We start from the raw sequence: 16,081 nt of genomic DNA, 5'->3' as shown, positions 1-16,081 counted from the left end.
TAAAGGCTAAACAAGTAAAATAAGCTTTTTGTTCTATGCTGTTTAAACTGACTGAGTACACAGCTTTTTCTTTTTTTTTTTCTGAATGAAAGGACATCGCAGATGAATGAGTGGGGAGATGCTAATTCCAGATCTGTAACAAAGGGGCCTTTCTGCAAGCGGATTTCACACACAACAATTAAACATATAATCATTCTGAGAAAATGCAAAATGCATGAAGTTTTGCTTTCTCAGAGTGCAAATTATATGCATGGAGCGAGAAAATGATTCTCCAAAGTCAAACAAGACTTGCTGATACGTAACAAGAGATTGTGCGTTAAAAGAGATTTAGGTGTAAATGATTATGTGTTTCTACAAGGATAGACAAAACTACGTAAAAAAAATATATATATATTTATAAAGAAGAGAGAAGCATAAGCTCAAAATATCACTAAAATGTATATATTTTTTAAAAAGTATATAAATAAGTAAACTTAAAGTGATGCACACACCTGATTCTTTTTAGCTATGTCTGTTTCACTAAGAAATCCTGCTTAGTAGTTGATCCAGAAGTTGCCCCCCGGTGGCACAGGTCTAAGGAACAACCATATTACTAGCTTGCCCTCCCCTCCCAGGGCATTTTGTGGCTGGGTTCGGCAGCGCTCGGTCTATGCCAACTAGGATGAGCTTGGCCACAATATACTGCAGGGTGTACATACAGACCAATCCTTTTGGAAAGCAGGGGGAAAAAATCAATAGGACTATTTAATTGGTTGCTATGGAGTTGCTATATTCCACTTTATTTGCGTCTTGCGCTAACACTTTGTTTATATGCAACTCTCATATAGTTTATTATAGAAAAACTATCTTGCGGTGCAGGAAAAGTAGATGGGCTTCATATTTATTAAACAAGTGAAAATAAGGATTTTTGTTATTAAACACAGGATTCTATTTCAGGTTCACTCTCATCAAAATCAATGTTACGATCTCATGCACCCCCATCATTCAGACTCCCCCATTCACAGTCTAAAATAATCCCATCTCTCCATTTCCCAGAGGGCCCCCCCCAAACGTGCATTGGCTTGCATTGACTCCACTGTTTCCATGGCCTATGAAGTCATGAAAGGGTTAAGACGCTCCCTCCCTACTTTCAACCTTTAAAATGCCAGCTGCTGAGGCAGACAGCACGATTAAAGGGCATTAAATTAAAAGATCCCCCCTCCTACAACTTCAATCAGAATTTCAGACCGTGTGTTATTTAGCTTCAGCTCCTCAAGTGCAGCAGAATAACAAATTGCAACACTTTGATTTACTTTCTGCCGACACCAAATGGCGACAGGTGATAAAGAGTGCGCTGCGGCATGGGGACGAGACGCTTTCCTGGGAAATTAATTCCATCTTAAAGATCTCTATACCGATATAAATATGTATTTACCTGTGGATCTATAACGATTACACATATATATATATATATATATAAAACACACAATATGAGTGTGTGCATGTATATAAGTGTAAGTAAGTGTATGTGTGTGTGTGTGTGTATGTGTGTGTGTATGTATGTAGGTAGGTAGGTATTTAGGAGCTTCAAAAACCATTAGGCACTATGGCTACTTTTTCGTATGCTCCTAGCATCTCTCTTTAGTAGGGAAAGTTGCTCTTTGGGACCCAAAACCCTTGAATTTTTCTTGTTTACAGGTGTGTAAAATCTATGCTGGGTGTGTGTCACAATGTTCTACAGGATGCAAATTTACGCTAGTGTGCATAGAAAATGCATGGATTTAGAAAATGAATTGGGTACATTATTCTACACGTCACGTTACACAAAGTCACAGAAAATTCTCAGGAAAGCCCTGCCTCTCAAGCCTGCTAGAACACACGTATGCAGAAATACGTAATAATCACTTTATTTCGCTGTTATGGGAATTTAAACATACATGGGATAGACATAGAGCGATCCTGAACCAAAGACAAGACCCAGGACTGAGTAAGGTTAGAGTCTTACATCAGGAAATATGGGCCGAATGGTTCTTTATCTGCCGGAAAATTCTATATTTCTAGTTAATTTTGTGGTCTTTTCCCAAAAGTGTATAGACCCAGAAAGCCTAACGTATCAGCAGATTGAGCAATGAAGGCTCCTGGTAATCTTTGGGGACCTAAGCGCAGACTCCCAACCTTACACCACTGTGATATGCATTGAGTTACTTTCTACAGAACTTCATTCATTGCCCAGGACGGAGAGGGGCTCCGAAAACGTTTTCACTCAGAATCCCTTAACACCTAGAGCCGCCCCTGTAGACAAGCCGCTTATTACATATAACCTTCAGAGTGTAAATCCTCTGCTCCGCGCTGTGACAGTCCATCAATCCAACCCTATGGTTTGCATCCCACCGGCCACTTTGGACCGTCACATTTTCCATTATCCTGACACTCTTCACTATCTGAGCTCCTTTCTCACTGCTCTTGTTTTCCATCCAATGTTTCTCCTTCAGAGGAGCTTCACAGGAATACTATCGCTTTACTCTTCCACCGAAGCCTGCCCAAACAAACGGTTTTAAGAGAAAAAATAAAAGAAAGCTGCTGGGAACGTAAGCAAAACTTCATTGCGTCCCTACTACAATTCTCAATACTGGTCACACATGTTGTTTAAAATACATACCATCTCTCTACATATATATGACTTGTTGCAGTAGGAATTGTTAGTTACGCCGGATGGGGCTTAAGATGAAGGTCCAGGCACCGTGCGGTTGCTGGATGATCGGAGTACCGTGTTAAACCAGAGTCACCAACAACAGCCAGAGTGATGTGCTGTTTGTAATGACTACGAGGGTGGGTTCCGGTGGTACTGTGTGCTAGAGCAGGGGTTTGTAAGGAAGCAATGTGCAGATCGATGGGGGCTGGAGGCAAGGCTGTTGTGACAGGTTTATGGGGGTGCATTGTGACATGTAGGGAGAGCAGGGTATGGGGGCAGTATATTGCGACATGTAGGGAGAGCAGGGTATGGGGGCAGTATATTGCGACATGTAGGGAGAGCAGGGTATGGGGGCAGTACATTGTGACATGTAGGGAGAGCAGGGTATGGGGGCAGTATATTGTGACATGTAGGGACAGCAGGGTATGGGGGCAGTATATTGTGACGTGTAGGGAGAGCAGGGTATGGGGGCAGTATATTGTGACATGTAGGGAGAGCAGGCTATGGGGCAGTACATTGTGATATGTAGGGAGAGCAGGGTATGGGGCAGTACATTGTGATATGTAGGGAGAGCAGGCTATGGGGCAGTACATTGTGATATGTAGGGAGAGCAGGCTATGGGGCAGTACATTGTGATATGTAGGGAGAGCAGGGTATGGGGCAGTACATTGTGACATGTAGGGAGAGCAGGGTATGGGGGCAGTACATTGTGACATTATCTAGTAACAGCTGTCAGTGACATTAAGGATAATACTGCCGACTATGGCCAATGGCGTCATGTGATGCTCCGTCCATGCTTCACTATAGCCGTCTTTCCTCTTTCATTGACAAGCAGGAGACGGCTTGGTACCTTGGCCCTCAAGTCAAAGCAGAGGTCGACCACATAGCTGGACATGTATTTGACCAGAGCCTTTCCTGAATGATAGGGTTCATTAAATTAACAGCGATCATCAAAGCGATTGGGTAATGTACCACCAAATTACCATTGGCCCCAGGTAGCCTTTAACAAGACACCCTTGATCTTGCAGTGACCTTGACCGTGGCCTATGAAGGACAGGGGTCTCTTCCTCCAATATTTCTTTAGTAAATTGTTGGTGGCAGAGAACGCCGTTCTCTATAATTGTTTGTTGGTAGCTAACGCTGCTTTATGTCTTTGAGATATCAATTGATTTTCATTTGCTCGGGATTATAATCCCTTTACAGCCTTCATCAACCAGACGCCTATTTTTTGTTGCTGTTGTCAAAACTAATAGTATCAAAATGCATTTGATTGGTAGTATTTTACGGCGAGGCAAGTGACATGAATACACTATGTATCAGCGCTGCCAAGCACATGGATCAGGGAAAAGAACTGAAGAAGCTTAGAAATTCAACACTTGTTTCAAATGTGACAATTCTGCGCACACTATAAAAGCAATACATAAATAAAAGGCAATAAATAAATAAAAGCCAAAAAGAGCAACATCGCTGCTGTGCAGAATGTACGTAAAATACCGTATTCAATATTTTTTTACTGAATTAACTTAAAGGGACAGTTTAATGTCACGGACACCCCTGCTATTAGTATTCTATTAGTATTAGTAACCCTAAAAAATACCCGAGACAGAGTTTGCAGCCATGGTACGAGATCTTCTCTCTTACTCCATGATCCAGAATCTCTTAGCAGTGATTGACAGTTGAAGCTGTCAATCAGAGGCAGGACTGTACTTACAATTAAATCAACAGGTGTATGTTCGTTTTACTGATTGACAGCATAAGCGGCCAATCAGCGGCAGGAAAGTGCTCCTATTGAAATCAATGGAAGGATTCTAAACAGATCCCTGCATGCGGCGTTCACCAAATCCACTGCTGGATCCTGCAGGCCATTTAGCTGTGGGGTAAGGAGAGGGTTCTGTGGACCACACAACAAACTTAAATGGATCACACATCTATCATATGCATTAAAGGGCATATGATGACTGTAGTGTCCCTTTAATTCTTAATACTTTGGGTGGAAAAGGTTGTTTTTTTTGTAAGAAATCCTACGACTTTTGTATCGGACACGCTAAAGTGACCGCTACTCAGAATCTAGCTTTTCTACCTTATACACGTCATTTGGAATAGAATATGGAATGTATACATCCTCCTGCGACACTTCAACAGATACCAACTGATCCCGAAGTCGCCCCGGACATCTAACATGTTACTAATTGCTCCTAATATGTCTACCCATGTACCTAAACCGGGCATTTGAAAATGTCTGGCTAATTCACTTTGGGATTATATTTTTTTTACGCCGCTCCTACAGGCAGCCGCATGGAAAACGGTAATCGATTTCATTACCTCTTGGAATCTGTATAAAATACACCTAAATAAATATATTATTGGTAATAGATTAAATATGTATTTTATCAAAATAAAAAGACACTGTCTGGACATAGGTCCATTTAGTATAAGTACAGTGCAACGTATAAATAAATTATGGGGGATTTTCAAGTTAACCCTGTACTGGTAAATCATAGTTAATTACACTGCCAGAACACTTACCTTCTTTGCTTCTTTTGGAGTTTAAAAAAAAAAAAAACCCTATTTTGAGAACATCTGACTGTTTTCTCTGGAAACGTATTTTCCATAGGAAATCATTTGGAGAGCCGAACACACTGACAAAAATCACAGAACGCTACAGCGTCACAATAAGATTCATGTATGTTCCATCTGCGTGATTTCTATGAAAATCAATAGAAATCTATTTTCAATGTTATGTTCGGCTTGCCACTGAAGAGATGCATCTGGCTGCCTGCGATTAGAACGAGAAACATGCAGCTGGCTGTACATGAAAACCACTGTCACAGTCAGCCGGCGAGGTTTTTTTTTTTTTCCGGTAAAATACCATAAAGTCCAACACTTTGCCACTTATATCAGAAAGCGAGTCCGAATAGAAGAAGCGGCAATGCTTGCGCAAAGACACACCCGACATTCAGTGATTCTATAAAGATCAAAACTGCCAGGAATACAGACTGACTGTAGTTGATCCACTTAAAATGCAAAAAAAATAAAATAATAAACAACGCTGATTAAGGGCCAATGGTGGCCCACAACAGAGTAGCCTTTGGCACATATGTACATACTAAAATAACAAGCAGATCAGTTAATAACAAGAATCTTTATACATATACAATATCCCCAACTCGATTTTTGTCTTCTGCACCAGACGGTGACCTCCTCCTGTCTAGGAGCCACTAGGCAATTGCCCTTTTGACCCACTATGGACGATATGCTAAAATCTGCATCCACGTTCAAACTTTTTAAAGGCGGTAGGTGTGAAAATGTACATAAATTCTTAATAGATTTTCCCATTAATTTAGACGGGCAGATCTGGTGGAGGGGGGGGCATGGACTTTTGGACTGTAAAAGCCAGACACCATCTAATCGGTTTTTCAGCGCGCTTTTCGGACGGGTAAAGGAAGGCGTTAAAAAATAAACGGGGAGCTGCAAACAATCAGAAGGCCAATCGCTGAGATGCAGAGCGAGGGGGTCTCTGAGAGCGAGACGGACCACTAAGGCTGCTGGATGTTGGAAGATCAGGTCTCGTAAAGCATTAGCAAGAACGTACGAAGAGAAAAACATATCAACAGACATCACGTAAAAAAAATTATAATAAATAGCCTAATTCTGTATTTCTGCCCCATTTAATTAGACAGACAGCCTAGACCGGCTAAAATCACACGCAATTAAATTACAGGACACGCAGAAAATGTTTATTTAGGTACACTAACATGTCACGTATAACGTAATAACACAGCCATAACACCCAGCGTAATAACGTGTTATTACATATAACAGAGATGTATGTAATAACACAGCCATAACACCCAGCGTAATAATGTGTGAAAAAAACTAACTCTTCTACATTTCTTCCCCGGTCTATATTTATTACACCCCACATACTGAATAGGCTTAAGTAACCTAGAAGAACCATGTGTATTCTGGAACAACATATACTCATATCTATGTGTGTGTATATATATGAGTATGTGTGTATATATATATGAGTGTGTGCGTGTGTGCGTGTGTATATGCATGTGTGTGTGTGTATATGAGTATGTGTGTGTGTGTGTGTGTGTATATATATATATCATGTTTACACACACACACACACACACACGTATACACACAGTCAGACACCGGGAAGCCGCACACACGCACGGGGTGTCTATGCACATGGTGCCCGCGGACAGAGCCCTCAGGTGCTGCCTACAGCTCCTGACACTCACTCCCTCACACGGTACGTGCCCGCTGCAGGCCTCCCCCAAATCCTCGGCCTTTCTTACCGCTCTCTGCGGGTAGAGTCCTGCTGGAAGCCGGGCTTGGTGGGCGCCATGTTCCGGGCAGCGGCCCCCGCGGTGTCCGGTCGCTCAGAGGCACGGGCATCCCGGGCCCGGCATCCTCCACTCACACCAGGGTGAAGCTGAGCTGCGTGTCCGGCCCACCTCCTCCTTCAGAGGGGGTGAGAGCGGCTCTAGCTACCGCTGCATCCCTCCATCACTCCGCTCCATCACACTGCCCTCCTCCCCCTCTCCTCCTTTCCTCGGCACAGACCGGCTTCTCCTGCCCTCTCCCTCATCCATCGTTCATTATAATCCCTTCTCGCTTTTTCAGTCCCTCTGCCCCAGTCTTTTGTTCTCCATTTTATTCCTCCTCACACTGGTCTATATATCTATCTATATCTATATATAATTACCCTCCGGTCTTACCCCACACTCCGTCATTAACCCTTTAATATTATTTCTCACACGTATCTCACGCGCTGTGTGTTATATATTTTCATTTCAAACCATTAAAGGCTTTTAAATATTTCTCTCGCAGTCGCTGACTCCCGTCTCTCGTAGAATAATGATATCGGATGGAAATTCTGCGCCATATCTCCCTACTTTCATTCTTTAATCAGTCCAGTCCCTGTCTTTTGGCCCGAGTCCCCCCCCCGTCCCTTTGACATCCGTGTTTGCTGGGTGTGAGCACATCACACCGTTCTGCAGCCCCAAAAGTCGCAATAATGCGTTTAGAAACAGGAAGAAAACGTGCATATAAATGAAATCGTGTGAATAAAATAAACGTTTGCGTAAAGCGCCATCGCTGTGTCATAAAGTCATGTAAACGCGCTCCTGAAATCTCTGCCACAAGCCAGACCCGCGGCCACAAAAAACAGCGTGGCTCTTAACCCGATCGCCTGGGGTATGCTACGGGCAAGTGGTTGCCCCACCGCTCTCTCCATATGAATATCTCTAAGCCGGACTGATGGCCGGCACGGCCCAGGAACGCTAGGACCTACGCTTAGGGAAAATAAAGCAAGTCGGCTTACTGATCCCGGCTGGACCCAATCTCGGCCCCTCTAGGGCCACCTGCCCACCTCCCGAAGTAGGTCTGCTATGTGATACTTGTAAGCAGGTGTGGGCAGAAGACATAAAATCTGTTTTTTAATTCAGAAATGAATGCACTGGGGCGATTCTGAGTACACGGCAGCGCCGCTAGAGCACAGAATAACCTGCTCGTCCTGCAGGCCAGTCCACTTTTATTTTACCCTTGAAGTCTTTTGACATATGTCTGCGCGGCTCGGGCTGACACAGATCTAAGGCCACCGCCGGGCTGACACGACCAACATCCAAGACAAGCAATAGCAGACGTGTGTTTTATCTTCACGGTTTCTAGAAATAAAGTCTACTTCACACAAACAGGACGGGTTCTTCCACGCAGCTCGTCAATGGCAGGTCCATTTCCAAGCATTTAATAAGCATGTATTTCTGGATAGATCATCACCAGCGCTACGTCCGGATGTCTAGTATGCGGACTTCATACGTCTTATTATTCAGGACTTATACACTTCAGATTGGAGCTAAAAAGTACTTTTAATATGTGTCGGGTTTCTCAGCCAGAGCTGATGTACATTCTCCAGGGATACTGTAAAATGTATTTAAAAAAGTAAATTATGGGTTAATTCTATATTTGAAACATTATATTCATTTGTGTTTGTTTTTAATTGTATTTCTTTGTGAGGGTTTGTTGTCGTAGAAGTGATACAAAAACCACCCCCTCCTGTGCGCTCACTCCCTCATCTTTCCTAGACTCACTCCCGCTGCCAAATGTCTCCTACCGTACCATCTTATTTGTCAGTCTGTACATATGCCTAGCAATATATTCATTATATAGTATATATATAATATAAAATAATATATATAATAATATAAAATACCGAAACATTATTTACAATGGGATCCAGTGGCATGATACCCTCTTGTTTCGTATACTTATAGACTGTAAGCTCTTTGCGCAAGTTCTGCCTCCCCTTTTTTTCTGACGCTCTTCTTGTTATGTCTTGTTAACGCATGGTACCGTTCTGTTGAATATGATGGCACTATATACATCAGTAGTAATAATTCCTTTTAGTTCACAAACCAATCGCTGTAAACATACAGATGATTAAACGCAATTCATTGGTGAGATCACATTGCTTGAAGAGCCATCTTTATCCCGCTTAATAGGTTTCTTTGCAAATGTCTCAAAAAAACCTAAGAAAAGTATAGTTAAAACCTACTAGCTCAAGTTGCAAAATGCAATCTAAGACAGTTTAAAATCTACCATTAAATGACAAGAAGTATGCAAGTTATTGATATGCATGCCATGGATACATCGACGACATCCCGTTTTCCTAACGAGCAGACGCCACCGACCAGCATCATTTTGAAGTAGAGCTAAATAAATGCTTTGATGAATCTCTATGCATGTGATTCTTACGTGTGAAGTTGTTGCGACAATACCTCCGATGAGATATAACAGTGTTAGCTGTAAGTAAGGAGTCGTTCTTATGAAGATACATCACATCCTTATTGTTTGTGTCTTTTTATCACGTCTTAGTGATGGACAAATCACCTTAGATGGAACAACGAATAGTAAATGCAACACTAATACTAAGTCATACGACTTGAAGAACACAGAGAATGTTTAAAGATGTGGCCAAAACAAGGTCAAGATCAAGGTGGCATCATGGCAGGCTGAGAACCTAATGAAGTTAGGGTACAATCTAAGGAGAAGGGGGCAAGAAAGAGGTCACAAAATCCAAACAATATAAGAGATACTTCATGGGTAAGTATCAGTCTACAATTCATGAGTCTGCATGGACAAACCATCTAAAGTCTCGTTTTCCACCCAACGAAAGAGTAAGCATTCCATGAACGATAATCGCAATGCAAAGAAGTTGTCACATAACCCAAGATTGTGCATTATGTTTGACAATAAAGGATACTTAAAACTTCTAACAGCACCAGTGGGTATCATCTGCCACTTACTGTGACAGTGCCCTCCAGCCAAGGGTTTTCTCACGATCGGCTCATAAGTAGAAAGCGTATGCAGAAACACACTGTCACTCCGAAACAGTGATTTGTGCCGGAAGCCACTCGGTTACAAGAAATAAGACAGGGGTTTTCCAGAAAAATGCAAAAGGAACATTTACTTAATTACGAGATGGATCCAGGTTGTATCAAGGTCAATTATTATTATTATTATTGTTTTATATAGCGCCATCAGATTCTGCAGCACTGTACAAAGGGTAGACAGGACATAACAATTAGTATATAACAGAACAAGATGACATACAGGAACAACAGGGTGACCAGGCAAGAATGGGTCAGGATAACAACAACTGCGCACCAACAGATTCTCCGGCACTCCCCACCGGTAATCGCGCACCAACGGATCCGGGTACTGAAGACCCACAGCGTCTCCACAAAGAGCCCCCTACTCGTACAAATAAATATGCCGGCTTGGCACTCCAAGGATAAATATAGAGTGCTTTAATGTGCACTAAAGTGGCGGTATACAAGCATAAGAGGGAGAAAAAGGCACACAAGGTCAACGCGTTTCGCGCTTTAGATGGCGCTTACTCATAAGCACCGGTCGGGGCCAGAACGGATGGCTTCCACTTCTCCAAAGGAAATAAATCCACGCAAATGGTAAAACTCCATTCCTGCCACAAGATAACCTAAACACAGTGACTCAGGGACATTTCATTAGGATGGCAGAAAGCTTTGGCCCTCTCTCATTCCGAAGTACCGTAATAAAACATGGTCTTCAAGTAACCTTTGTGTAAATCTGCTTGTTATTTAATGAGACAAACAAACCCTAAACTGAAATCAAATTGTTCCAAATGGGCTCGGCTGCCAAGATGCTGAACAGTAACGCATAATGGGCAAAAGTAAGCTTTTTCTGCCAACGGTCCATTTTCCCACAGAACAGAATTCATCCCCATGGGTTGAAATGAAATGAGATTACATTTTCCGCACTATAATGGTTTATATGTCATGGGAACACATGTGCATTAACTATGCATTTTACTATATGATCCGCCAAATAATAATGTACTTTGTATAATGAATTATTAATCCTACTTAAAAAAAACTATAGGTGGGGAAGTAAAATCATAGAATAACCCAACGGGGGGGTTTTATGGCACCTGGCTTGCATTGGTTGACGCTGCGTAAATGTTTTAAATACAGATGGGCAGCGGGTATGTAAATGTTAAATAAATGTTAGCAAATAATAAAATAAAACATTAAATTAACTTCAAAATAAAAATTACAATAAGCTAGAGCATACCAAAACACCATAAAGTTCAATATTGTGGAGGTTAATTCCATTAACGTTCTAGAACGATGAAAATGAATAATGCCGTCATATGTACGAAAGGACCCACAGTGATGCTTATTGACTGAGGATTCTGGCATATATTGTTCCAGGTACAGGCGATAAACATGTCGAACAGAGTGTCGGAACTATTTACATTTTTATGAGATCACATATCATTTAGTGTTAGTATGAAAAATGGATTGTACGTGGCATTTAAGTTCCATACCTAACAGCATCCACGGTGACCTGACTTTGGGATTCTTCTGCAGGTCCTTCTTCCTTTATAGTTTCATACCTCTGTTTTTCTTTCTCCGGTTGTATTCTCTCTCTCCTCTTTTACTCTCCCCCGTATGCTTCCTTTTTTCTTTACTTCTTCTCTTCCATTATCTCTTTCCCATTATCACCCCCCTTATCATCAACTTCTTCCTTTCGGCTATACTTTTACATTTCTATACCCCTTTGTACATTCTTCCTTTTTTTTTCTCCTTCGATTCTCTTTATTCTCTTCCGTTCCCCCTTTTTTTGTACTTCCTTGGCTTTTTTCCAATTTGCACAATAAATATAAGGGCGGAATGCTAAACCTATAGATGTATTTATTGGAATACAAATGGATTCATAAATATGGTATCGGTAACGTATATGAAGCATCAATAATTCTATAAATCTGCGTGGACATGTTTGGCAGATATAACAATAGATAGGAGCTCACAATACAAGCTTGAAACCCTTGGACATGTCAATATTCCAATACCGATCATGGAGTGTTTTACATCTTCCGATTACATTGTCTGACGTCCCACCCCACTAAGACCCCGAGCCAACATCCTGGCTGTCGGGTACAGAGGAGACGTAATATCGAATTCCTGACCTGCCAAATTTCAGGGCAAGGCCATCAACCGGTTAACCCTCTCGCACCCGGTGGGGCTTGGAACCCATGGCTGTTGTTTGCTCCGCGCGCCTCTCTCGGAGTGAAAGGGTTAGACAGCTGGCTTCGAGTAGATTGCCTGAAGAATAATTGAATTTCGGGGCTCTTGTGAAAGCAAACACAGGCTACACTGCCTCCTCTCTGTGCCGTACAGGGTGGCAAACTCACTGATTCAATTATTCCCCAGTAATTCAATGTATACAGCGTGCAGCCTTTTACTATTCTATATATTAAAGGGCCAGATACACTTGTGCTTCTAGTTAATAATACTTTATAATCAGCCCTGCAAGTCTACTGTTCAGCGGAGTTACGGAGACCCCGGTGCAGCACTGTGTCGCTCACATCACGAGGCTCTATGTTCAATACTTATCCTAAATAAATGTACCATCTAATTTATCCTGTTATACATCTAACTTACACAAGACATTACATATATCTATCTATCTATCTATCTATCTATCTATATACAGTAAATATACAGTATATATATATATATATATAGTATATATATATATATATTATATATACGAGATATATAAATATATATATATGTATATACTGTATATAAATTATATATATATTGAATCTGTTCTCTGTACCATTCCTTGGGCACAGATGACTTCCTGATACTGGAGCTCAGAAAAAGGCACCCTCCAGATTTCTCTCTCCATTCTCCATTCTCCCCATTTTTCCAAGAAGCTACTTTTTAAACCTAATACCTTTTACCCGTACTACTAATTGTAATAATCGTTATTTCTCTTTTAGGCAGTAGAAGATTTATTCAGTGCCCCATTACTCTTTGGATATGACTGGTCTATCAGGGTATGTAGCTTTCCATCAACTCCCATCAGGCTCATCATTCTCTCCTTACTTTTAATGTGCTGGAAATAATTTAGAATGATGGCTCTGCTGCTTCCTACAATCCCTTTGCTCTTTCCTTCTCTCCTGTTATCCCTAACAGGTCGATCTATACGGTATAAATGTTTCTAGTAACTATTAAAACTGTGCCGCATGCCATATACATGGTGGGTACTATATTGTACTATTGTAACTATACAACTTATAGCTGCATGGTACCAGATATGAAGTACAGCTATGTTAGTGAGTACACTGGGCGCACATAAACACGGGAAGCCCAATGTATTTAACGTGGATCCAACACATACACATACAGTAAATCACACTAACCCCGCTGCTAATACAATACATCGAATATCATACCCGGAGATGACCACAAATCGGCATATTTGTGATGTCCTCATTTAAGATGTGGTTATTTCATGCTCTCATGGGATTCGGCGCAGCGTATGTGCAAACAACAAATATCCGGCCATTCTGCTAAATAAGCGATGCCATTTAATCTACCCCGCTAAGTGTTCCTATTTTTTTCATCTAAACTGGAAATCTTTTTAACTCTCAGCATCCAGGTTCCCATTCAGATAATAGAAATAATGAAATGACCTAATCAAATATAATATGACATCATAACTCTGTTTTTCTTACTCAATATTATTATTATTTATTGTTTTATGTAGCGCCATCAAATTCCGTAGCGCTGTACAATGGGTGCAGCCGTTGTTCTTATCTCACGCTGTTTGTTTTGTATGAAGCCTTACTATAACTCATATAACTGTGGCTGCGGCTTTAAAACATCTGTCTATATCGAAAAGTCATATTTTTAAAAAACAAAAACAAAAGAAAAAAAAAACATATAATAGTCCAAAACCTGTAGCGAAACCTTTTAATTGCTAGATAAAAAATATCAGCCTTATAAAAAATCTAATTACCTATCGCATTGATATTTCTGTGCGTCTATCTATAGGCACATAAAAATAAAGGCAGATATTGATCCCAGTGTAAATAATGTTTGGAATATATATAGAGGCACATCACAAGATCCCGTGCAGTTTCTCATCGTCCTGGGTTACAAAAATCCCCGTATTCTGCAACGACTGCAAGGATAATCTATATGCTTCGATAGCCAGAAACTTTAACTCTTTTCATGCCAGGCAAGCGAGGGCTATTTGGAGAGGTGGCTCTGTTTGTAAAAATACTACCCAGAGAACGCACATGCAACTGTTATAGCTTGTTAGATTTTTTAGGGCGGTCTTGGTTAAGGTTCAGATGAATGTCTGCTGGGCGGCTGCCCTGTGTCTTCACTACTGCTTGTAGCTTCAATGTATTTACAAAGTCTGTGCCACTTGCCATCTATAAACTACCAGTTGCCCAAATACCCATCTAGATCTGAAACAAGTATCCTTTTAAACACCCGACGCCAGTCGCTTAAATGGTCAAAATCCAGTAACAAGTAAAGGGCAATTAATCAAATCGAATGCATAGGACCCCTGAATAAGTGGGGGTCCCGCCATATGCTACATCGATCATTATAAGGCTGTGTATGCCTGTCTATAGAATTACATTTAATGGCGGAGGCATGGGAGGGGTATTTCTTGCTTGCTAGGAATCCATTGGAATTTGACATATTGGATGGTATAAAGAGTTAAACAGGGGCTAAGCTTTAACTTCAGGGCGAGAAAAGGCAGATTAGGTAAATCAGCAAGCTCAAGGCTACAATTTTTAACATATACTAGTTCATTATCAATGTATTACACATATATATATATATATATATATATATATATATATATATATATATATATATATGAGAAAAAGAAAAAAACATAAAAAAGTAGAAAATATGCACAGCCACCAATTTTTTTTATAGAATAAGATATATGCAGCTCTATGTTTTGAGTTTTCACCGAATATAAATCATGTGTTTTCCAGATTAAAATATCCGCCACTTAAATTTACATTCGGACCTTCAGGTATATCTCAAACAAGATATTCCTTTTACTTGTGTTGCAGTCATTAAAGGGTTTATACAGTTGTATGTATATATATATATATATATATATATATATATTCATAGTTAGAGGAGAAAAAGACCTTTGCCATGTCTGTTTGGGGAAATTATATCCGTATGTCCCAGTTTTGTCTATACCTTAACCTTCTCTCTATCACAGCACAAGCCTGTGCGTTGGATGATATAGAAACGTAAACTGTAGATTACAGAACATATGGTACATAAGGCTGTGATAGACCACACTGGAAACTGTTGAGGAAAAAAATTAATTTTTTTTTTTTAAGGCAAATGTTCTTATTCTCGACCATTTCCAGTGAAGCAGCTGAACAGAAAATGAACGAAAACTTTCATATATATTCTCAGAGATGGCAACTTGGGCGCTGTGGACTACAATTCCTATTGATCTGAGACTTGTAGTCCAGATTACGCAGATCTGAGATTAATGACCGTGTTATAAAATGGAATTTTATATATTTTTCTTTAAAAACAAAATGGGATCATAATGTATCCAACCTGAATAAAAGATTTAAAAATGTATTGAAAAATAAAGCATATAGATATATATATATATATAAGCTATAAGCATATATATATATAAACTATTATATATATATATATATATATATATATTATGACGCCAGTGTACGTTATGGGGAAAATCACTGCCTGGCTAATTGTACAACTAGATTTAAACATATGAATTTATCGGATATATAATATATTTTTTTAAAGCTAGGCATTAATGCTTTGTATATTGTTTTATGATCTATATCTATATATGAGTGTTTTTCCTTAGCAGTGAGAGGGTGCGTTTGGAAAGATGTATTATTTTGTTTTGATTGCAAGCTCTGCGTTAAAATCAATGTCTCATTGTCTTTCCTGTCTGACCTCTGCTTCCCCCCCCTCCTTCTTCTCGCCCCAATCCGGTGACTGATCCCTAGCCATTTGGGGAGTGACAGGCGAT

General features: G+C 40.4%; 1 protein-coding gene across 3 annotated transcripts in view; it reads right to left on the bottom strand.

Moving 5' to 3' along the window:
- NPAS3 (neuronal PAS domain protein 3) overlaps positions 1-16,081 on the bottom strand; it is a 181,502-nt gene that overhangs the window by 161,152 nt on the left and 4,269 nt on the right. The window contains exon 1 of one of the 3 annotated variants that reach the window (XM_053475225.1): positions 6,982-7,209. The exons of the other annotated variants lie outside the window; for them this stretch is intronic. Coding sequence (XP_053331200.1) covers positions 6,982-7,031 — 50 coding nt within the window. The 5' untranslated portion in view covers positions 7,032-7,209. Of the gene's footprint in view, positions 1-6,981; positions 7,210-16,081 lie in introns of those variants that run through there. 3 annotated transcript variants of the gene reach the window in all.

Source organism: Spea bombifrons, chromosome 9, assembly GCF_027358695.1.
Source record: "Spea bombifrons isolate aSpeBom1 chromosome 9, aSpeBom1.2.pri, whole genome shotgun sequence".
In the NCBI taxonomy this organism is placed as follows: Eukaryota; Metazoa; Chordata; class Amphibia; order Anura; family Pelobatidae; genus Spea; species Spea bombifrons.
Note: the sequence above shows the minus strand (reverse complement) of the source record. Positions and strands in the feature narration are given on the sequence as shown.